At 39.1% G+C, this 24,083-nt stretch overlaps 1 protein-coding gene across 4 annotated transcripts in view; it reads right to left on the reverse strand.

Annotated features, from left to right (window-relative positions):
- PKD2L2 (polycystin 2 like 2, transient receptor potential cation channel) overlaps nt 1–24,083 on the reverse strand; it is a 50,411-nt gene that overhangs the window by 23,442 nt on the left and 2,886 nt on the right. For 2 of the 4 annotated variants that reach the window (XM_030828709.1, XM_003266426.2), the window contains exons 3-8: nt 23,525–23,658; nt 21,533–21,789; nt 16,740–16,961; nt 9,314–9,542; nt 7,836–8,006; nt 6,795–6,976 (exon numbers count right to left, since the gene is read on the reverse strand). In XM_030828709.1, coding sequence (XP_030684569.1) covers nt 6,795–6,976; nt 7,836–8,006; nt 9,314–9,542; nt 16,740–16,961; nt 21,533–21,789; nt 23,525–23,658 — 1,195 coding nt within the window. The remainder of the gene's footprint in view (nt 1–6,794; nt 6,977–7,835; nt 8,007–9,313; nt 9,543–16,739; nt 16,962–21,532; nt 21,790–23,524; nt 23,659–24,083) is intronic. The other 2 variants (XM_030828713.1, XM_030828714.1) reach the window with 2 other exon arrangements.

Raw genomic sequence — 24,083 nt, forward strand, 5'->3', positions numbered from 1 at the left:
CATATTTTCAGGATAAAAACTATGAACAAATTAGGTATAGAAAGAATGTCCCTTAACATAATAAAGGCCATTATATTTCAGACCCACAGCTAACATCATACTCAATGGTTAAAAGTTGAAAGCTTTTCTTCTAAGATCAAGAACAAGACAAGAATGCCCTCTCTTGCCACTTCTATTCAATACAGTAATGAAAGTCCTAGCCAGAGCAATAGGCAAGAAAAAGAAATAAAGGCACCCACACTGGAAAGGAAGCAGTAATTGTCTTTCTTTGCAGATGATATGACCTTATTTATAGAAACCCTTAAAGATTCCACCAAAAAACTATTAGAATAAATGAATTAAGTTGCAAGATACACACAGTAGCATTTTTATACATTACAAGTTGAATATACCTTATCTGATATGCTTGGAACCAGAAGTGTTTCGATTTGGGATTTTTTTTAGATTTTGGAATATTTGCATTATATTTACTGGTTGAGCATTCCAAAGCTGAAAATTTGAAATCCAGAATGGTCTAATGTGCATTTCTTTTAGTGTCATATCAGCACTCAAAAAGTTTTTGAATTTTGGAACATTTCAAATTTGTGGTTTTCAGACTTGGAATGCTCAACCTGTAATGATGATCTATTCAAAAAAGAAATCAAGAATGCAATTCCAGGCTGGGTTGGTGGCTCATGCCTGTAATCCCAGCACTTTGGGAGGCCAAGATGGATGAGTCTCTTGAACCCAGGAGTTCGTGACCAGCCTGGCAACATGGCGAAACCTTGTCTCTATCAAAAAAAAAAAAAAAAAAAAAAAAAAAAGCCAAGTGTGGTGGTGCATACCTGTAATCTCTGCTACTTGGGAAAATGAGGTGGTAGGATTGCTCAAACCTGGGAGGTGGAGGCTGCAGTGAGTCAGGATCACACCACTGCACTCCAGCCTGAGTGACAGAGCAAGACCTCATCAGAAAAAAAAAAAAAAAAAAAAAGGGAAAGAAAAAAGAAAGAAGAGCTGGGCACAGTGCCTCATGCCTTTAATCCCAGCTACTTGAGAGGCTGAGGCGAGAGGATTGCTTGAGGCCAGGAGTTCGAAACCAGCCTGAACAACATAGTGAGACCTAGTTTCTAAAAATAAAAATAAAAAATACATTTAAAAAATTAGCCATGGCCAAAACCCCATCTCTACTAAAAATACAAAAATTAGCCGGGTGTGGTGGCATGTGCCTATAGTCCCAGCTACTCGGGAGGCTGAGGCAGGAGAATCACTTGAACCTGGGAGGTGGAGGTTGCAGTGAGCTGAGATGGCACCATTGCATTTCAGAGCCTGGGCGACAGAGCGAGACTCGGTCTCAAAAAAAAAAAAAAAAAAAATTAGCCATGGCTGGGCATAGTGACTCACAGCTGTATCCCAGCACTTTGGGAGGCCAAGGTTGGAGATTGCTTGAGGCTAGGAGTTCAAGACCAGCCTGGGCAACAAAATGAGATCCTGTCTCTTCAAAAAATTTTTAAAAATCAGCTGGGTGTGGTGGCATGCACCTGTAGTCCCAGCTACTCAGGAGGCTGAGGAGGGAGAATCCCTTGAGCCAAGGGGTTCAAAGCCATAGTGTGCTATGATCATACCACTGTACTCCAGCCTGAATGACAGAGCAAGACTCCCTCTCTAAAAAAAAAATCCAAAACTTATATGGAACCACAAAATACCCTGAATAGCCAAAGCAATCTTGAACATAAAGAATAAAGTGGGACGCATCACACTACCTGATTTCAAAGTATATTAGAAAGCTATAGTAATCAAAACAGCATGCTGCTGGCATAGAAACAAACACATAGACCAATGGAACAGAATAGAGAGTCCAGAAGTAAATCCATGCACTTATGGTCAACTGATCTTCAACAAAGGTACCAAGAACACACAATAGGGAAAGGAGAGTCTCTTCAATAGATAGTATTGGAAAAACTTGATATCCACATGCAGAAGAATGAAATTCAACCGCAATCTCACACCATGTACAAAAATCAACCAAAATGGATTAAAGTCTTAACCATAATATTTGAAACTTTAAAACTACTAGAAGAAAATATAGGTGAAAAAAACTTTTTGACATTGGTCTGGGCAATATTTTTTAAGACATGACCTCAAAAGTACAGGTAACAAAAGCAAAAATAGACAAATAGGATCGCATCAAACTAAAAAGCTTCTTCGGCACAGCAAACAACAGAGTGAAGAGACAACATGAAATGGGAGATTTTTACAAACCATACATCTGGTAAGGGCTTAATATCCAAAATATATAAAGAAGTCAAACAATTCAATAGCAAGAAAACAAATAATCCAGCTGAACATGGTGGCACATGCCTGTATTCCCAGCATTTTGGGAGGCCAAGGTGGGCAGATCACTTGAACCCAAGAGTTTGAGACCAGCCTGAGCAACATGGTAAAACCCTGTCTCTACAAAAAAATACAAAAATTAGGCGTGGTGGTGCATGTGCCTATAGTCTAGCTACTCAGGAGGCTGAGGTGGGAGGATTGCTTGAACCTGGGAAGTTGAGGCTGCAGTGAGCTGAGATCGTGCCACTGCACTCCACCTTGGGCAACAGAGTGAGACTGTCTCAAAAAAAAAAAAGAAAAGAAAAAAGAAGGCTGGGCACGGTGGCTCACGCCTTTAATCCCAGCACTTTGGGAGGTTGAGGCAGGTGGATCACCTGAGGTCAGGAGTTCCAGACCAGCCTGGCCAACATGGTGAAACCCCATCTCCACTAAAAAAACACAAAAATGAAGGCCAGGAGTTCGAGACCAGCCTGACCAACATGGAGAAACCCCGTCTCTACTAAAAATACAAAACTAGCCAGGCATGGTGGTGCATACCTGTAATCCCAGCTACTTGGGAGGCTGAGCCAGGAGAATCACTTGAACCTGGGAGGTGGAGGTTGTGGTGAGCTGAGATCGCACCATTGCGCTCCAGCCTGGGCAACAAGAGCAAAACTTCATCTCAAAAAAAACGAAAGAAGACAAATAATCCAATTTAAAAATGGACAAAGGACCTGAATAGACATTTCTCAAAAGAAGACATACAAATGGCCAATAGATATATAAAAAAAATGGTCAACATCACTAATCATCAGGAAAATGCAAATTAGGCCAGGCACGGTGGCTCACACCTGTAATCCCAGCACTTTGGGAAACAGAGGCAGGTGGATCACTGGAGATCAGGAGTTCGAGATCAGCCTGGCTAACATGGTGAAACCCCATCTCTACTAAAAATACAAAAGTTACCCAGGTGTGGTGGTACATGCCTGTAATGCCAGCTACTCAGGAGGCTGATGTGGGAGCATCACTTGAACCCAGGAAGAGGAGGTTACAGTGAGCTGAGATCATGCCACTGCACTCCAGCCTGGGCAACAAGAGCGAAACTCCATCTCAAAAAAACCAAACCAAAACAAAATGAGATATCACCTCACACCTGTTAGAATGGCTCTTATCAAAAAGATAAAAAGTGTTATCAAGGATGGAGACAAAAAGAAAACTTCATACACTGTTGGTGGAAATGTAAAATGGTATAGCCACTATGCCAAACAGTATTGATATTCCTCAGAGAATTAAAAATAGGACTAACACGTGATCCAGCAATCCACTTCTTGGTATATGTATCTACAGGAAATAAAATCAGTATGTGAAAGAAATATCTGCCCTCCCATGTCACTGCAGCATTGTTTACAATAGCTGAGATATGGAATCAACCTACATGTCTATTAATGGTTAAATGGATAAAGAAAATGTGGCATATATAAACAATGGAACACTATTCAATCTTTGAAAAGGAGGAAATACTGTCATTTGCAACAAGGATGAAATTGGAGGACCATCATATTAAGTGACATAAGCAAGGCACAGAAGGACAAATATTGCATGATCTCACTTATATGTGGAGTCTGAAAAAGTTGAAGTCATAGAAGCAGAGGGTAGAACGGTAATTGCCAAGGGTTGGCGAGGTGGAGTTCAAGGGGAATTGAGAGACGTATGTCAGTGGGTGTAAAATTTCAGTTAGACAGAATAAGTTCTGGAGATCTACTGTATAGCATGGTGACTATAGTTAATAATGTATACTTGAAAATTGCTAAGGAAGTAGATCTTAAATGTTCTTGCCACAAAAAATGATAAATATGAGAGGTGATGGATATGTTAAGCAGCCTGATTTAATCATTTCACAGTGTATACAGGTATCAAAACATCAGACCATATAGCTTAAATATATATAATTTTAATTATACCTTAATAAGTCTGGAGGGGGAAATAGATCATATGATCCAGCAATTCTACTTCTGGGTATATAACCAAAGCAACTGAAAGGAGGGGCTTGAAGAGATATTTTTACATCCATGTTCACAGCACTGTTATTCACAATAGCTAAAATGTGAAACCAACCCAAGTGTATATTGGCAGATGGATGAATAGGCAAAATGTGGAATATACATATAAGGGAATATTATTCAGCCTTTTTAAGGAAGGAAATTCTGACTACATGCTACAACATGGATGAAACTTAAGGGCATTTGTGCTAAGTGAAGTAATCCAGTCACAAAAAGACAAATAATATATGATTCCACTTACAGATCGCACCCAGAGTAATCAAAATCATAGAGACAAAAAGTAAAATGGTGGCTGACAGGGGCCAGGGAAGGGGAAAATAGGGAGTTATTCTTTAATTGGTGTAGAGTTTTTGTTTTCCAAGATGAAGAGATTTGGAGATAGTGGTGATGGTTGCACAATATGAATGTACTTAATATCACTGAACTGTACACTTAGAAGTGGTTTAAATGGTAAATTTTATGTTATATATATTTTATCACCATAAAAATATTGAAAAAAGGGCTTAAAAATGCCTTCAGGGCAAATAGCTTTGGGTGCTGGGCTTACTTCTCTGGGTTGTGGCCTTCTGACTTTGGCCCAGTTATTACTCACTTTCTTATTAATTCTTCATTGTTTTCTATGTCATCCAGGTTTTTTTTTTTTTGAGACAGAGTCTCATTCTGTCACCCAGGCTGGAGTGTAGTGGCGCGATCTTGGCTCACTGCAACCTCCGCCTCTCAGGTTAAAGGATTCTCCTGCCTCAGCCTCCTGAGTAGCTGGGATTACAGGCATAGACCACTACACCCAGCTAATCTTTTTGTATTTTTTTTTTTTAGTAGAGATGGGGTTTCACCATGTTGGCCAGGCTGGTCTTGAACTTCTGACCTCAGGTGATCCACCCGCCTCGGCCTCCCAAAGTGCTGGCCACCGCGCCTGGCCCATCCAGCTTTTAAAATTGTCCTCAAGAGGAGATTGATCTAAATAACCTAACATATCATTACCAAAAACAGACGTCCTCTCATTAACCTATTTCAAGGTTCTCTGCCTGTTCTGTGCTTTATACTTTCCTTTCCTCTTCACTACTCACAGTAAGACAAATTTCCTAGGCTCTGTAAATTATTACATCTGTATTCAATGCCAATTATTACCAAGTTTATTATTATTATTATTATTATTATTATTATTATTATTGTTTTAGAGATGGGGTTTCACTCTGTTGCCCATGCTGGAGAGCAGTGGCGTGATCATAGCTCACTGTAACCTCAAACTTCCAGGCTCAAGTGATCCTCCTGCCTCAGTGTCCTGAGTAGTTAGGAATACAAGCATATGCCACCACATCCAGCTAGTTGTTTTTTGTTTTTTTGTAGAAACAGAGTCTTGCTATGTTGCCCAGGTTGGTCTTGAACTCCTGGCCTCAGTGATTCTCCCATCTTGGCCTCCCTAATGCTGGGATTATAGGTGCCATGGCGCCCAGCCTAAAGCTATTTTAAAAATACATGTTTGGCAGATTAGCAAAGGACGTTCAGGTCAATATCAATAAAAATATTAAGATGGAGCCCTCTAAAGAAAACACTTAAGATTTCTTTTGGCTGGGTGTGGTGGCTCACATCTGTAATCCCAGCACTTTTGAGAGGCTGAGGCAGGAGGATCACTTGAACTCAGGAGTTCAAGACCAGCCTGGGCAACATGGCTAAACCTTATCTCTACAAAAAATACAAAAATTGGCTGGTGTGGTGGCACACTCAGCTACTCGGGAGGCTGAGGTGGGAGGATTGCTTGAGCCCAGGAGTTTTAGGATGCAATGAGCTGTGATAATGCCATTGTACTCCAGCCTGGGTGACAGAGTGGAAACCCTGTCTCAAAAAAAAAAAAAAAAAAAGATTTCTTTTGCCCAGAGAATAGAGACATGGGGGACAATTTCCATTATCTTAGGTAAAATTATCACTTCCAATGAAAAATGAAAAATTATTTTTCTAACTTGACCTAGTAACACCTTAAAAATGGACACCATCACCCATTTGGCTCCTTTAATGCCAAACCCTAATTTGAATGTGGCAGATATTTAGCCATCAGTGAAAATATCAGCCAGGCTGGTGGCTCATGCCTGTAATCCCAGCATTTTGGGAGGCCAAGGCAGGAGGTTCACTTGAACTCAGAAGTTTAAAACCACCCTGGCCAACATGGTGAGACCCCCTTCTCTACAAAAAAATAATAAAAATGTAATCAACCAGGCGTGGTGGTGCACACCTGTAGTCCTAGCTACTTGGGAGGCTGAGGATAGCTTGAGTCCAGAAGTTTGAGGCTGCAGTGAGCTATGAGACCCTGTCTCCAAAAAAAAAAAAAAATCAAACTAAGTTTAAATATATTAAAGCTTATATTACTACTTATCATAGAAGGTTAGACCTTTCCATTTTCTTTTGTAAGAAAATATAGAATATATAATTACATCTATGCTAAGAGCTTACATGGAATTCTGCAAAGTGGAAAAGTCATCAACTTGTGATCCAAAAACAAGAAATCCTAACTGGGCATAAGCAAAGAATATTATAAAAAACATGATGGCAAATCCTACTATGTCTTTAATACAACGGGACAAGGTTGATGACAGCTGAGACATTGTCTTGTTAAAGCTTATGAATTTGAATATCTGAAAAAGAACAAAGTTAATTGAAACAGAATATCAAAGATGAAATTACTTAGAATAAATTAATTTCAGAAGAATTCTGCTTCGAATTAAAGGAAATATTTAATGATAATCATGGGTGTTTGAGGATTTCCCAGCAATCATTACAAGGCCAACTTCTTTTTGTTTTTTTTTGTTTTTTTTTTTTTGAGATGGAGTCTCACTCTGTCACCTAGACTGGAGTGCTGTGGCACGATCTCGGCTCACTGCAACCTCCGCCCCCTAGGTTCAAGCGATTCTCCTGCCTCAGCCTCCCTAGTAGCTGGGATTACAGGCACGTGCCACCATGCCCAGCTAATATTTTTTGTATTTTTAGTAGAGACAGGATTTCACCATGTTGGCCAGGCTGGTCTCAATCTCCTGAGCTCAGGTGATCCGCCCACCTCGGCCTCCCAAAGTGCTGGGATTACAGGCGTGAGCCACCGTGCCTGGCCAACTTCTTTTTTTTCTGTCATCCAGGCTGGAGTGCAGTGGGGGATTACAGCTCACTGTAACCTCCACTTCACGGGCTCAAGGATCCTCCCACCTCAGCCTCCAGAGTAGCTGGGACTACAGGCGTGCACCACCATGCCCAGTTAATATTTTTTGCTATTTTTTGTAGAGATAGGATTTCCCAGGCTGGTCTCGAACTCCTGGGGCCAAGAATCTACCTGCCTTGGCCTTCCCAAGTGCTAGGAGTACAGGTGTGAGCCAATGTGCTGGCCCAAACTACTTTTAAAATTACTTAATAGTTGAAAAAATCTTTTTTCCCCATGACTTTTTAGTTTAATTTTTCATTATGCTATTACAGTTTGTATTATGTAATATAATAAAATATAAATACCTTTATCCATGCAAAAAAGATGGTAATTGCAATTATATTATTGTAATAAATGTGCCAGCATGCAAGAAAATAGAAATCTGAATATTTTTCAGTACTTTTCAACAGCTGTCCAAGTAAGAGAAAAATTTGTACATTACAGTATGTGTTGAAGGAAACAGCCACAAAACACAACTAAATGGGAAAATAAGAAGGGTTAAATTAGAGAATATCTCTACCTCTAAATATCTTACAGCCTATGAGGAAACACAAAAAAAGTTCATCAAAAGTTTAACAAAGAGGGAAGGAAAGATAGGACATATGCTTTTACATAAATGGAAATTACCCTCAACTTATACAAGTTTAAGGTAGCACTAATTATTATAAAGTTGAAAAACATTAATTGCTTGGCCATCCTAACCTATCTAAATCTTTGTTTCTTTGAGTCATAAAGCACAAATGTATAAAATGATTATGTAACTCTGAGGCCGTAAGGATTTTTGCTCTACATAATACTTAAAAGCTAAACATTTTCTACCGTGTAACACTACAAGAAACAATTTACAATTACAAAAAATAAAATCTTCTGGAACCTTTTAACAACCCTTTAAAAGAATATTTCAGAACCAGGCTGTTTTAGCTATCAGAGCTTTATAACTGACATGAAAATTTTCCTTTGACTTTTCTTGCCTGAAACGCTCAGATAAACTTTTAATGTTATGTCCTTTGTAAGATATTAGTGGAGTTACCAGAGAGGTAGGTGGCATGCTTTCTGACTCTCAGAAACCTTCAATCTGGTTTTGGGAAACAAGGCTTAAATACTTGATTCGCTATAATTAAGGGCCAATAAGGGTGAAAGATCAGATTGTATAAGCCAGGAACATTGGTTCTTTGTTCCTAAGACCAAGCTCTTAATATTTGTCTCAGCCTGTCTAAATCTCTGTTTATTTCAGTACATTTCATTGACTAGAACTGGTGGTCTTTGGTGTTTCTTTCAGGGATTATTTCCCCAAAACTGGTGCCCTCTGGACCCATAAGGTCCCCTCTGGCTGCTCACCCCTGTCAGTATTCTGCTTAGCCTTGTCTTTTGTCTATTTTTTCAAGATTTATTATGAGGAGGAAAACAGATTTAGGCAACCTAGATTATTTTAAACAACCTTGCCCCCAAAGACCCGTGACTGGTGAAACTCAAGGCCCTGTAAGTAATACATTTTTTGAGTAGGGGTAGGGAGACCTACTGTGCACATTAAAGCATAATATTTCTGGAATCACCTTTCCCTGTAGGTTTACGCTGACCCTCCCAAGGACCAAATCAGAAAAAAATAGATCTCTCCCTTTTGGAGGCACACCATTAGTAGTACTATTCCCAGTTCATTTTATGTTTGATACTTGTAGCTTTCAAAATAAGTCCTGGATGAACAGAAGATTCTGTCTTTTTACATCTCCTTCACTGGTAGGTTCAGATGTGATCCCTTCAACCATACACATGAATATATACTCACCAGCAAAAGTAGCAATTCTAGCCAGTTCCAAATACTTTTGAAATAGGCAGACTTAAATTCTTTTATTTTTTTGACTTCTTGTGTTGTGAAGACAAAAAGAAAAATACAGAATGTGATTTCACAGGAAGCAATAAAATAATCATAGTAGCTAACATATCTGAGGAGCTTCACAGAGTAAAACTGCCATGAAGTAAGTATTCCTCCAGTTGCAGGGAATTCTGCCACCAATCTGTAAAATCAGGTTTGTGAAAACAACTGTTCATTTCAAGCATTTATATTTCAGTACTTCATGTGAAATTTTCAATCAATGATTATGTATGCTTTAATGATAATCAGTTTTTTTAATAAAGCATTTTTCCTTGGGGAAATGGGTTCAATTTAAACATCTTCTAGATTTACCTATTTCATAGTGGCTCCACTTTTTCTATACCTGAATATTCACAGTGGTCAAAGACCAATGTAAATGAGAAAGCAAGTTGTGATTTTTTTTCAGACATTCATTCTATTTTGTGTTCAGCTTGCTTGTTCATAACTGGGAATATAACTTATGTCCATAGGAGAATGATATGTTCAAGAAAATGCTATACTTGTTAGAACTCTTCCCCAATATACATAATTTTTGAATACTTCAGAGGGAGAACATACATTCTCCCTCTTTAGATTATCAGAAATGCTTCTTGCTTCTAAATGTCAAGGTCACATATTCTACTAAAGCAAATGTTTTCTGTTGGATGCTGGATACAAAGATCTATATGCAAACAGAATTATAAAAATTAAATTCAACACTACATATAAAAAGATTTTGAGGTTCACTGTATGTCTGGTGTTCTCCACAACTTCTGATAATTATGAATTCGTGGTAATTTAAGGAACCAGCATTTCTATCACAATATTACAATTTAATTATTCCTACTAAAGATATTAGCAAATGTTGGTACTCTTATAAGATGCTCCCAAAACAACAAAAACAAAACCTCAGTTAACAAATAAAACTTACATCTTACACATACTAGGCAGTAAGTGAAGTGAAGGAAACTCAATATTATGATCTGAAGTATAGACTAATCAAAAAGGAAAAATTAATATTCTGTTTAGTTTGCCTGATAATTGTACAAAAATGAAAATAAACGGATAAGGTATAAGTAATATGCATCTACACAACTATTGATTAGATATGCCAGTTAACAGTTTCAAAGTCTGCTGAAGTTTCTAAAAAATAACATTTTAAAAGGTAACAGAATAAGCGTAAAACTTTCAGAGAGGAAATTTGGACTTAATCTGATTTTACAAGGGCTTCTTCATATGACTTAAAGCCAGTTACCTCAATGCTTCCATTCTTGTTTAGGACATAAAAATAATTTGTACTCTTTACTTTATCCTGATCAGGACTGTTGGGAAGGGTAAATGAAGTTGGTAAAAAGCTCTGATTTTCTGAGAGGAACTTTAAAATAAAAGGTATAATATCCATTGGCTGCTTAAGGCAGTTTGTTTGTTTTATTCATTTTTACATATTTTAAAGGCCATGGTGTGTTTCACTCTCCCTGTTGCACAGGGAGCAAAATCCCCTAAACTCCAATTCCATATTCCATTCAGGAAAAAGTGTAAGACTTATGAGAGAAAAGTGGCTCACTGATTTCACGTAAATTTTTTTTAACTTTTACTTTAGGTTCAGGGGTGCATGTGCAGGTTTGTTATATAGGTAAACTTGTGACTTGGGGGTTTGGTGTACAGATTATTTTTTCACCTGGGTACTAAGCACACTTCCTGACAATTTTTTTTCTGAACCTCTTCCTTCCCACCCTCCTCCATCAAGTAGGCCCCAGTGTCTGTTGTTCCCCCTTTTCTGTCCATATGTTCTCATTATTTAGTTCCCACTTAGGAGAACATGCAGTATTTGGTTTTCTGTTCCTGTGTTAGTTTGCTAAGGATGATGGCCTCCAGCTCCATCCATGTCCCTGCAAAGGATATGATCTCATTCTTTTTATGGCATAGTATTACATGGTGTCTAGTAGACACTGTTGTTTGCCTCTCTAGCAGTCATTATCCCATTTTTTCTAACAGAATCTTAATTGAATTCAGTCTTTTGCCCATCCCCAGATCACTTAGGGGAAGCTGATTAAATCCCCAGGCAGATCCAATCATGGTAATCCTTTGCTAAGTGTTTGATTCTAGAGCAAATCCTTTGCTAGTGCTTGATTCTGACTCCCATGTTGTTTGAAGATCAACTATATATTGAATTTAAAAAACATCCGAAGCCCTCACATCTGAATCCACCAATGAAGGAGGTATAAACCCTTATTAGGGTTTTTAATTTGTTCATGCTTGTGCTGAGATTAAAATCATAAGGTTTAAAATAAATACAACATAGGCTCGGTGGGGTGGCTCATGTCTGTAATCCCAGCACTTTGGGAGGCCGAGGCGGGTGGATCGCCTGAGGTCAGGAGTTCGAAACCAGCCTGGCCAACATGGCGAAACCCTGTCTCTACTAAAAATACAAAAATTAGCTGGGTGTGGTGGTACACGCCTGTAATCCCAGCTACTCAGGAGGTTGAGGCAGTAGAATCACTTGAACCCAGGAGGCAGAGGTTGCAGTGAGCTGAGATCATGCCACTGTACTCCAGCCTGGGCAACAGAGCTAGACTCCATCTCAAAAATAAAATTAAATTAAAAATAAAAAAATAAAAAATGTAGTTTACTGTCAATATGAAAAAGTAACATCACATTGTTTTATTATTTCAAAATTTATTTAGGAACATGTAGATTACATACAATATGTTAGTTTTATATGTTTAAGAATATGTAGTCTCATTTCTTGTCTTTCTGCAGCTACAAAGAGCTATCATTTAGTCTCAATAATTTCCTCCTCTAATCAGATCATTAAAATCTGTTGGTTTCCTTTCAGAATGGCTTCTTTATTAAGTTACCAATTTTTGTCTCAAGAATGAACAATTTAAATTTCAATGTGTAATAGCAGCCAGCATCCCAGAAATGTTAGAGCCTGTGGTATATTGCAAAAATAGCTATAGTTCTTCACATCTTTTTGCCTGGCCTGTCACCCAGGAGAGGGTGTACTGCCCCAGCCCTTGATGCTGGACTCAACCGTATGAATTTCTTTGGCCAACGGGATGTTAACAAATATGATGCAAGCAGAAACTTGAAATGAGTTTGTACATTAGAACTTGCTCTTTGGGACCTCTTCAACTGCTAATAGTGTAAAGAAGTTTTGGTTGAAGACAAGGCTAAATGAATTAAGGGAAAGACTAGTTTCTTTTCTGTGTCATGGCTTGGATAAGTTTCTGAGTTTGTCCTAGAAAGATTGGTAGTTAAAACATGTTCCATGTCAACCTGAACTGTCTAAATAGTAATCTTGAGAGGTATGGCAGTGTTATTTTTTTCTCCTTCTGGAAAATCAGCTAAACTTGTTAGAGTATGTGAAAATCCACTCTCCCAGATTTGAAGAGCAGGATTCTTTTTGGAGGGCAGTTACAGAGCCACACTATGTTTCTGCTTTTTTTTTTTTTTTTTCTTAAATAGGAGATTGTTCCCTCTTAAGAGAACCAACGATTTAGAAAACTTAATCACAGGTTCTTCTTCCATTCACACTTAATCTGGTCATTCAGAGGCTCTTGCCCTCCCCTTCAGAGGCTGCAGCGCCTGACCTGGGGCCACAGAGGTCTTCCTCCTCAGCCTTCAGAAGGTTCAAAGGGCAGGAGTGAGTCCGATTCTTTGGGTAGGGGGTTGGGTTGGATCTTTTAAAATTAATTTCTGGCTGTGAACTGTAGAAGAGACGAACCAGTAGGGATTTACTCTCCTCCATAATTTACCATTGCAGCCAGAAGCCTGATGGTTTCAGCCCCCCTACCCGGAAAAAAATTTATAAAATGACCAAATGTTACAGAAATTTATTTCATGGAGGTTGTTCATTTTATGGACAATTGTTCCATTTTAAGCACTTTGCTCACCCTCCTGATTCCCTTTTTTTTTTCCTCCCCCTTTTTGGACTTCAGTTCTCTAGCATGTTTAGTGACAGAAGCTAAAGGGCTTCAGGAAATCTTTCTTCATGTAAATAAGCACCTACATCTCTCCTCATACTTCTATTTTCCTCTGGCATGAAAATGAGAAGAGTAGGGTAGGGGACTTGGAAATCCTATCACTGCAAAAATGGTTGGCTTTTTTGCCAAGCCAATGGTTGATCAAGCCCAGCTGGATCAACTGAACTCTGAAAACACATGAGAAATATTTATTGTAAGCCACTACACTTGGAGGTGGTTTGTTACCTAGGAAAAGCTAGATACAAGACCTAACTTGGGCCTCAGCTCTTTACCTCTGAATCATTTAGGAGGCTTTTGGTTGTAACCAAAAACCCCAACTTAAATTGGTTTAAACAATAAAGAAATTTATTTCTGTCACATAGCAGCAGTTTCAGAGATACGGCAGACACCATTTGCGGTAAGTTCACAGATCTAGCTCCATTTCTTTGAGATGGCTTCAGTTTTGCCCTCCTTTGTGTTAGCTTAGTATCTTACGCTTCCCCAAGATGTTTGTGTACAAGCAGCAACTGTGATTATATGTCATTGATGTCAGTAAAGAGATAGCACGAACCAAAGAGAAAAAAAAAATTATTCTCGTTAATCTAATTGGGTTAACTTAGGTCACCTCCCTAACATGGACCATGCTAATTGATTTATGCCAGGCCAAGCTCACTGCACTCCAGCCTGGGCGACAGAGTGAGACTCAGACTAAAAAAAAATCATAAGGAAGAGAAAATATATTTACTATTCACTAAGTGGGTCTTCATAATGGTCTTTATCCTAGTCGCCTTCATACTGAGTAGGCTGAGGAGGAGGGGGGGAAGAGAAAGGGAGGGTCCTGCTGTCTCAGGGGTGGCAGAGCGGAAGAGATGGAGGAGGTAGAAAGGGAGGCAGGAAAGGCGAGTGCATTCAGTGAAACTTTACAGATTTCACATAGTAATTTTTCTCTGACTTTTTTTTTCATTTTTCTAAAAATGTTTTACACAGTACCTTTGCTTCAACCCTTTGCTTTAGTTTCTGTGTCTATATCATTGAAGGGTCCATGTCACAAAATAAGTCAAAAGCAGTTTTGAATAATCGGAACCCTTCTCCAGATGTCTCATGTCCATTTGTTTTCTGTTCTGTTTCTATGTTTTCCTTCTCATCATCTGGCACTGATCTGGAAGGTTAATTCCTCTGGTGTGGTGTCCATTAGCTCTTGATTTCTCCAAGATCAGTATCCTGAAACCCTTCACCTTCCCACTTTTTTTTTTTTTTCCCATATCCACATCTCTTTCATGATTTCTTTGATTGACTGTCATAAATCCTGTGAAATCATGCACATCTGAACAGTTTTCTCCAGCGGGTATTTATTGTTTCAGGTTTGATGGCTTCATGGTTTTTAATAACAATGATGGCATCTTCAGTAATGCAATCCTTCCACACTTTCATGATGTTCTGTCTGTTGGGGTTCTCTTCCACAGTGTCAACAATCCTTTCTAAAGAGTACTGTGTGTTCTGAGCCTTAAAAGTCCTCATGATCCCCTGATCTAGAGGCTGAATTAGAGATGTTGTGTTTGGGGATAAGTAAACCACCGGAAAAAGCATCAATAGAACCATTCTAGAAAAAGAGTGCTCATTGTCCAGGCCTTCTTGTTGTACAACCAAAAGACTGGAAGCTGTTGTTTATCTTTTCCCTTCAAGGTTAGGGGGGTTAGCAATTTTATAGATAGGGTAGTCCTGATAATAAACCTGACTTCATTTGCACAAAACAGTAGAGTAAGCCTATTCCTTCCTGCCTTAAATCCTTGTGCTTGTTTCTCTTCCTTATTAATAAATATTCTTTGTGGCATTTTTTTTGCAGAATAGGGCACTATTGTCTGTATTAAAAGCCTCTTCAGGCAGATATCCTTTCTCCTCAATGATTTTCATAATGACGTCTGCTATATTGTTTGCTGCCACTTGGTTGGCAAAAGCTACTTCCGCTATCTTGACATTTTTGAAAGTGAAACCTCTTTCTAAAAGTATCAAACCAACCTTTGCTGGCATTAAATTCCCCAACTTTAGATCCTTCACTTTCCTTTTACCAGTTGCCACATGATGACTTTTCTTTTTTCGAGACGGAGTTTTGCTCTTGTTGCCCAGGCTGAAGTGCAATGGCGCGATCTCAGCTCACCACAACCTCCGCCTCCCAGGTTCAAGCGATTCTCCCAGCTCAGCCTCCTGAGTAGCTGGGATTACAGGCTGTGCCACCACGCCCGGCTAATTTTGTATTTTTAGTAGAGATGGGGTTTCTCCATGTTGGTCAGGCTGATCTCAAACTCCTGACCTCAGGTGATTCTCCCACCTCGGCCTCCCAAAGTGCTGGGATTACAGGCGTGAGCCACCATGCCTGGCTGACTTTGCTTTTTTTAGATCATATTAGAATCTAAAGGTATGCCTTTCTTATAGCAATCCTGCATTCCCACAGAAGCTGCATTTACAATGAGATAAAAAGGTATTTTGCAAAAAGTGCAAGGTTTTCACACCTGCTGGCATAGCTGCAGTGATGGCTTCATGAATTTCCTTTCCTTCCCCCTGTTTCCAGGGCAATGATCCTTAGTCTCTGGATTCATTTATCTTGAAATCGTGGGCAACTGCAGCTGCAGACATCAATTTATGATACATATCAAGTAATTCAACTTTCTCTTGTAATGTCATGATATTTTTCTACTTTGTGGGAGCACCCCCAGTATCACTAGTGGCACTTTGTATGGGTCCCATGGTGTTGTTAAAGGTTCATGGTATTGCACTAAATATGATAAAAAAACACACGAGAACTATGAGAGATCACTTTTTTACTGAGATACACAATTTACTGGAGAGACAAACTGCTTATGTGAAGATGGTGAGCATCACACGGCACTTTAAATGGATACTCATAACACTAGGGTTCACTGCAATAGCAAAAGGAGATGGCTACAAAATTCTTACACTAGTACAGTGCGTACTCTAATTTTATGCAGTTATGATACAGTGCTACATCTTTTGTTTACATTTTTCTTGACTGCAAATGGTGCCATATGTTTATGTGCATAAGTTTTGGCAAATTTTAACTTCTTATAATAGATTTGTGTATACTTTGTGATAGTAAACAATAAAATAGATGAGTATCTACAGGTATTTTATGCATTCATGACATGCCTAACTTTTTCTTAATTTTTTTTTCAGTATTTCTAGGCTACATGGTTTGTCTGGGAGTTTTTTCAAATTGTCACAAAGGTCCAAAGAATTTTCCAATATATTTACTGAAAAAGTCCATATCTAAGTGGACCTGTGCAGTTCAAACTCATGTGGTTCAAGGGTCAACTGTACTAATAAAGAAGTTTTGCAGGCCATTGACCACTGTCTATGAAAAGAAGTTTTGAGTCACTCACCTGATAATACAAAATAGATTTACATTAGCATTATATAAGGAAAAATCAATAAAAATAACTCTAGTCCCTCTTGTGATCCAGCTGTTCAGTCGAAGGTCAGTGAACTTGTTTTTGGTTTCAGATTTCGATTTTGATAAAGTGAAAATGTATCCCCCATTTCGGTAAACACCAAGAAATCCCCAGTGCCAAGGGGAGTTGGTATTAGAAGTAGCATATCTCCATCTGTTACACATAAAAAGAATAATGGTGAAATGAGAAAGCCCAACTGAGAAGTATTCTAAGAATTTAAATTGATCTTTGGTTCAAAAGTAGTAGTTTTTTGGCCAGGTGTGCTGGCTCATGCCTGTAATCCCAACACTTTGGGAGGCCGAGGTAGGCGGATCCCTTGAGCCCAAGAGTTCGAGACCAGCCTGGGCAATGTGGTGAAACCCCATCTCTACAAAAAATACAAAAACTAGCCAAACATGGTGGCATGTGCCTGTAGTCCCACCTACTCAGGAGACTGAGGTAGGAGGATTGTTTGGGCCCGGGAGGTTGAGCTGCAGTGAGCTGTGATCATGCCACTGCACTCCAGCCCAGGCAAAAGAGCCAGACCTTGTCTCAAAACAAAAACAAAACCAAAAGCAAACAAAAAACCAAAACAAAAGTAGTAGTTTTTAAAAAAGTAGTAGTAAATTCATAAGTATTATAGTAATTTTAAAGCAAGACAATGCATTAAGGATTAAAGGATTACGATTTAATTAAGATTTAACGTAGTTTTTACTTTTTAATGCATATGGTGGGCAACACCACTGGACTAGGTGCTATGAGATAATTTTTCAAAAATCCATAACTTTTCAAAAATTAGCTGGGCATGGCAGCACGTGCCTATAGTCCTTGTTACTCAGGAGTCTGAAGCAGAACTGCTTGAGCCCCGGAGTTCAAGGCCACACTGAGCTATGATTACACTACTGCACTCCAGCACTCCAGCCTGGGTGACCAAGTGAGACCCTGTCTCAGAAAAAAAAAAAAAAAATCCATCTGTTAGGTGTGGTGGCATATGCCTGTAGTCCCAGCTACCCAGGAGGCTGAGATGAGAGGACTGCTTGAGGCTAGGAGTTTGAGACTGCAGTGTCGATGATGGTGCCTGTGAATAGTCCCTGCACTGTAGCGTAGGTCACATAGTAAGATCTCATCTCTAAAAAACAAAAAAAAAGTCTGTTGTTTCAGGGAGCTTAGAATCTAGAAAATGACGACTATATTTTTTCTTTAACAGGTTGTTTCTGTTATGAGATATTTAGTTTTTGACTAGGACAAAACTATCAAGAGTTTTGGCTCAGAAATGGGTAAAAAAAGGTGCTTCATAATCTGTCTTGTAATATATTGTTTATAAATGCTCAATAAAAACTTTGTTACAATGTCCATGTTACGTAGATATTTTAATGAAAGTACATAAAATCAAAGTAAACTGTGTATAACTAAATTTTGGACCTGGTGCAATGGCTCATGCCTGTAATCCCAGCACTTTGGGAGGCTGAGGTGGGTGGATCACTTGAGGCCAGGAGTTTGAGACCAGCCTGGCCAACATGGTGAAACCCCGTGTCTACTAAAAAATACACAAATTAGCTGGGCATGGTGGCGCATGCCTGTTATCCCAGCTATTTGGGAGGCTGAGGCACGAGAATCTCTTGAACCCAGGAGGCGGGGGCTGCAGTGAGCCAAGACTGCACCACTGCACTCCAGCCTGGGTGACAGAGTGAGACTCTGTCTCAAAAAAAAAAAATTTTTTTTTTGTTTCTTCTTTTTATTTTTTAACTTAATTACAGGATATCCAAAAAAAGAAAGCTTTGATTCCTCATTTCAGTCTCTCTATTCAGTTCCCCAAAAACAGATTTGAAAGGTTATTCAAAGATGCACTGCTTAAACCTGTTCTACGAATAACACTATGTTTCAGCAGGAAGGGAAAGAGACACCACTAGGAAAAAGTACCTATGTTTTAATGAAACTTCCATAGTTGTATTTTTGAGTGTTTTCCACACATGACTATTAAGTGGAAACAGGAAGATCTGTTACACCAGATCTTCCCTAGCTTCCAATTTTTTGTTTTTAATTAGTGAATTTTACATTTTAGGCAAGCATAAACTGATTCTTTTTTCATTGTTGAGGATTAACAGATATTAATTCACAATTCCAGTAAAGTATAGAGATTATAAAATAAACCTAATTGATAGTGTTAATTTTGGTATTTAATAAAGTATTTGTACTTGTTATGAGAATTTGGAATATTAAAATACTTAAAAGATTAGTCTTAGGATTCCAATTTAAAAGGTGTAAATAATTGCTTTATCTTGTAATTTGGGGTTGAAAGAAAGTGAATAGTACTGTAATAGTTAAGAGAATGGGCTGGGTGTGGTGGCGCACACCTGTAATTCCAGCACTTTGGGAGGCTGAGGCAGGTGAATTGCTTGAGCCCAGGAGTTTGAGACCAGCCTGGGCAACATAGTGATATCCCATTTCTGCAGAAAATACAAAAATTATCTGGGTGTGGTGGCATGTGCCTGTAGTCCCAGCTACTTGGGAGGCTGAGGCAGGAGGATTGCTTGAGCCCCGGAGGTCAAGGCTGCAGTGAGCTATGATCTTCACTGAACTCCAGCTTGGGCAACAGAGCGAGACCCTGTCTCAATAATAATAATAATAATAATAATAATAATAATAATGTATCATCATACTTATGAATGTATTCGATTTATAAGAATCATACAAGTCCTCAAGAACACTAAAAACTCATACAAAGAAGAAACAAGTTAAAAAAAAAACCCAGCAATGATTAATGCTGGGAGTTCAAGAGAGGTTGTTCAAGAAAAGAAATATAATCATTATTCATATTTATAATATAAACATTGACTAATGATTGACAATAATTATGATATAACGATATTGAGATGCTAAGAGGAATAGGAAGAGTGTGTGTAGAGGGGGTAGCATAAGAGAGCTATATGACAGATCACCTTCCAAGACAGAAAAACAATAGAGGCCAGGCGCAGTGGCTCACACCTGTAATCCCAGCTCTTTGGGAGAGCAAGGCAGGATTACTTGAGACCAGGAATTTGAGACCAGCCTGGGTAACATAGAAAGAGCCTGTTGCTACAAAAAATAAAAAAACTAGTCAGGTGTGGTGGTGTATTCCTGTAGTCCTAGCTGCTGCTCAGCAGACTGAGGCAGGAGGATTGCCTGAGTCAGGAGTTTGAAGCTGCAGTGAACTATGATTACACCATTGCACTCCAGCCTGAGCAAGAGTGAGATCCTGCCCCTAACGAAAAAAACAAAACCAAAACCAAAACACAACTGTAAAATCAAGTATAAGGTAGCAGTATGAGGATGTAATTTAGAAAGACAAAGTATATACCAGAAGAAACAACTATAAAAAAGTTAAAAGTAGCTGCTTCTGGACAGTGGAAATTATGAGTAGGAAAGGGTAGGCCTTTGTAGATATTTGTATCACTTTAATAAATATCAAATTACAAAAAATGTTTATTCTCTTCTCCCTATATATATATATTTTTTTGAGACGCAGTTTTGCTCTTTGTTGCCCAGGCTGGAGTGTAGTGGTACAATCTTGGCTCAATGCAACCTCTGCCTCCTGGGTTCAAGTGATTTTCCTGTCTCAGCTGGGATTACAGGCATGTGCCACCATGCCCGGCTAATGTTTGTATTTTTAGTAGAGATGGGGTTTCACCATGTTGGCCAGTCTGGTCTCGAACTCCTGAACTCAAATAATCCACCTGCCTCAGCCTCTCAAAGTGCTGGGATTACAGGCGTGAGCCAATGATTTTCATAAGGCTCTAAAAGCACAAAGTGTGCATTGCACTGATACCAGCAGCTTTTGTGTCAAGGAGAGGCAGTGCCAGTGGCACTGCGTTTTCACATTTCCTTCCTTTTTTTTTTTTTTAGGGACAAGGTCTCCCTCTGTCACCCAGGCTGGAGTGCAGTGGTGTGATCATAGCTTGCTGCAGCTTCAACCTCCTGGGCTCAAGTGATCCTCCTGGATCAGCCTCCCGAGTATCTTGGACTACAGGTAAGCAAGCCCCACCACACCTGGCTAATTTTTAAATTTTCTGTAGAGACTAGGTCTCAGTATGTTGCCCAGACTAGTCTCGAACTCCTGCCCTCAAGCAATCCTCCTTCCTTGGCTTCCCAAAGTGCTGGGATTACAGGTGTGAGCCACCATGTCCGGCCTCACATTTTCAATATAAAGTGTACACATGAGTCTACACCAGCACTAGCCTCAGTCACTTTGAAACACAATGGCCATAGCATCTTTGGCAAGCATCAACAGATGCAGTTCCTGTAGAGCATAACTGCCCCATTTTAGTAGGGGCAGCAACAGAAAAAAATCACTGAAGATAGCCAGAATGAGAGAGGAGGAAAGTGACAGAGCACACCTGAGACACCCACTAAGGATCCCAGATGGTCTTGGGGATGTGTTGTGGGCATCTAGCCACAGCCAGAAAAGCAGATTAATTGACCATTTTAGAAGCAAAAATGGATGCTTTGCCCTGTGTCCAATATGACTAAGCACTTCATATACCAAAGTCAGAAAAAAGAAAACACTTTGCATCCAAAAGTAAACAAAAAATAATACGTTCACCCTTCCTTTTCTAAACACTGCTATCTCCAAATCTTCCTTTTTTACTACTGTTGAAACAGTCTCCTCACCCTTCCAGGACCCAGCTGGTGTTACTTGGAAGGCTCATATCTAAAAGATACAACAGTAAATGCTAGAAAAAGTTACAGTATAATTTTATGCTACTTACTCAGTATTAATTTGAAGGCCAAAATTAGAGAGGTCTTCATTTGCAGAAGTATATTTGCCATAACATTCACTCATCAAAGACTGAAAAGATGAATAGACTTTGCATGTGTTGTTGCGGACTTTTAGTTGACGAACTCTGGGGAGTCCTAGAAGTATATTTTCATAGTAGATGCGACTGCTGTTCTTTAAATTATACAGCTGCTGGTTATTGTACCATGAATCCCAGTACAGACCTTCCAAAAGGGGTCCTTCCATAAACTTCATATAGAAAAACAAATGTCATGGGAAAAATATTTTCATGTCAATAGAATCTACATTCATAACATTATGCATAAGAGATTTTGAGTATGAAAATCAAACTATTGACCAAGCTACCATTAATGGTAATGGTAATGCTAATGAAGCTACTGTGGATGGTTAACACTCATTAAGCACGTACTGTGTACTAGGCACTGCTTTAAGCACTTTACAAGCATTAACTCATGGAATCCCATAGCCCTTCTTCTCTCCTTATATGAGTAAATTGAAAATTTTCTTCCAATACATGAGTATCAGAGCTGGTCATAGCCACACATCATGACTTCAAAGTTGTCTATACCCCTCCTCCCAACCCTCCTCCCCGACTCTGACCATGGTGCCTGCTACTCCTGGCTCTGGCCCTTGCTGATTGTTCTAAGATGAACCCAAGCCCAGGGTTCGTTTACTTCCTCCCTTTGTCTTCTCTGCCAATGGCCACATACGTGCTTCAGAAAACACAATAACGAAGTGGCAAGGTGACCTCCACTTCTTTTATTATTGTTTCCTATTTCACCTAGCCTAAACCAACCATCTAGGATCATTTAGCCCTCATCTCACACTTGCCCTCTTTCAGGAAATGACCCTGTCTCCTTGATAAGTTTCAAATTCCTGCACAGCATTCATGATATGACTTCTGTCCAATTCATAATTTGGCCTTTTCCACCTCATCTTCCATATGCTCACAATACCAAGCATAGCTCCACATGTAGAATTACTTATAGAACATATTGTTCCTTCTTCCTAAAATACCCATCCCTGATTCATGCTTCAAAATGCAACTAAATTGTCATCACCACTGGAAGCCTTCTCTGCCTTGTCCTTATATGCCCCAATGTGCATATGCCAGGTTTTGTGACCTGGGATAGCTGAAACTGCTGTCCCCTTAACTGTTCTTTCCTCATAATGTGAGCATGTTGCTATGTTAAATGTAATGGAAAAAGCCAGTCTATTCCACTGCTGAAGGAATGATTCCCTTACGTAAGTAAAAACACCATGAAATTATATTCTTATATGTATAGTTTATTATATACTGTACCTTACTGTAACACATATAAACAGTAAAGGTTTTATGCCAAAACCACATATATTACACTTTCTGGGCAATTAAAGAAATTTTTAAGAGTAAATTTCAGTATACACAATTACAGACTAGATCCTAACCATCATATAGTAGATGCGAGTCTTCTATTTAACAAATGAAATGAGAATGTCTAAAAAAATCAAAGCTTTTTTTTTTTTTGAGATGGAGCCTTGCTCTGTTGCCCAGGCTGGAGTGCAATGGCATGATCTTGGCTCACTGCAACCTCCACCTCCCGGGATTACAGGTGGCTGTCACCATGCCTGGCTAATGTTTGTATTTTTTAGTAGAGACGAGGTTTCACCATGTTGGTCAGGCTGGTCTTGGAACTCCTGACCTCAGGTGATCCACCTGCCTTGGCCTCCCAAAGTGCTGGGATTAGAGGCGTGAGCCACCGTGCCTGGCCAAAAAAATTTTTTTAAAAATTACAAGAATAGTATCAAACTGAGAACACAGGCTCTCAAAAACACTTACTGGTTGGTTGTTTCTAATAGTTTAAGGAAATGACATTTATTTTTATTCATTCCTTCAAAAGATATTCATTGAGTGCCCACTATGTATGCCAAGGGTTCACGGACTACCTAAATCTACTTCATCCACAGTCACAAGATACTTTACCTTCCAAAAATCAGTTATGCTGCGAATAGACTTAAAGTTGGTTCTTTCTTCACCAGGCACAGAAGTGTCCAAAAATAGAGATGACATAACCTTGTTTAAGTAATACATATGTGGGTTTACCATCCCAAAAGTCACTAAGGAGAAGAATTTTTTGTTTAATAATTTACATTTAAAAACTCAGCTTATCAGGACTAAAAATGTTATATTTTGTTCTCAGTTTTGAAAATTAAACTTTATTATTTTATCTAATTATAAAAGTAATAAAAAAATCTAAACTAGAAATATAAAAAGTAGGATGTGGTTTCTAGAATTAGTTTGGCAAATATTCTTCAGATATTTCTTTATGCATACACATTTATAAAGAAAATAATTTTATCTTTTTTTTTTTTTTTTTTTGAGACGGAGTCTCGCTCTGTCGCCCAAGCTGGAGTGCAGTGGCGCAGTCTTGGCTCACTGCAAGCTCCGCCTCCCGGGTTCACGCCATTCTCCTGCCTCGGCCTCTCCGAGTAGCTGGGACTACAGGCGCCCGCCACCACACCCGGCTAATTTTTTGTATTTT

This window comes from Nomascus leucogenys, chromosome 2, assembly GCF_006542625.1.
Source record: "Nomascus leucogenys isolate Asia chromosome 2, Asia_NLE_v1, whole genome shotgun sequence".
In the NCBI taxonomy this organism is placed as follows: domain Eukaryota; kingdom Metazoa; phylum Chordata; class Mammalia; order Primates; family Hylobatidae; genus Nomascus; species Nomascus leucogenys.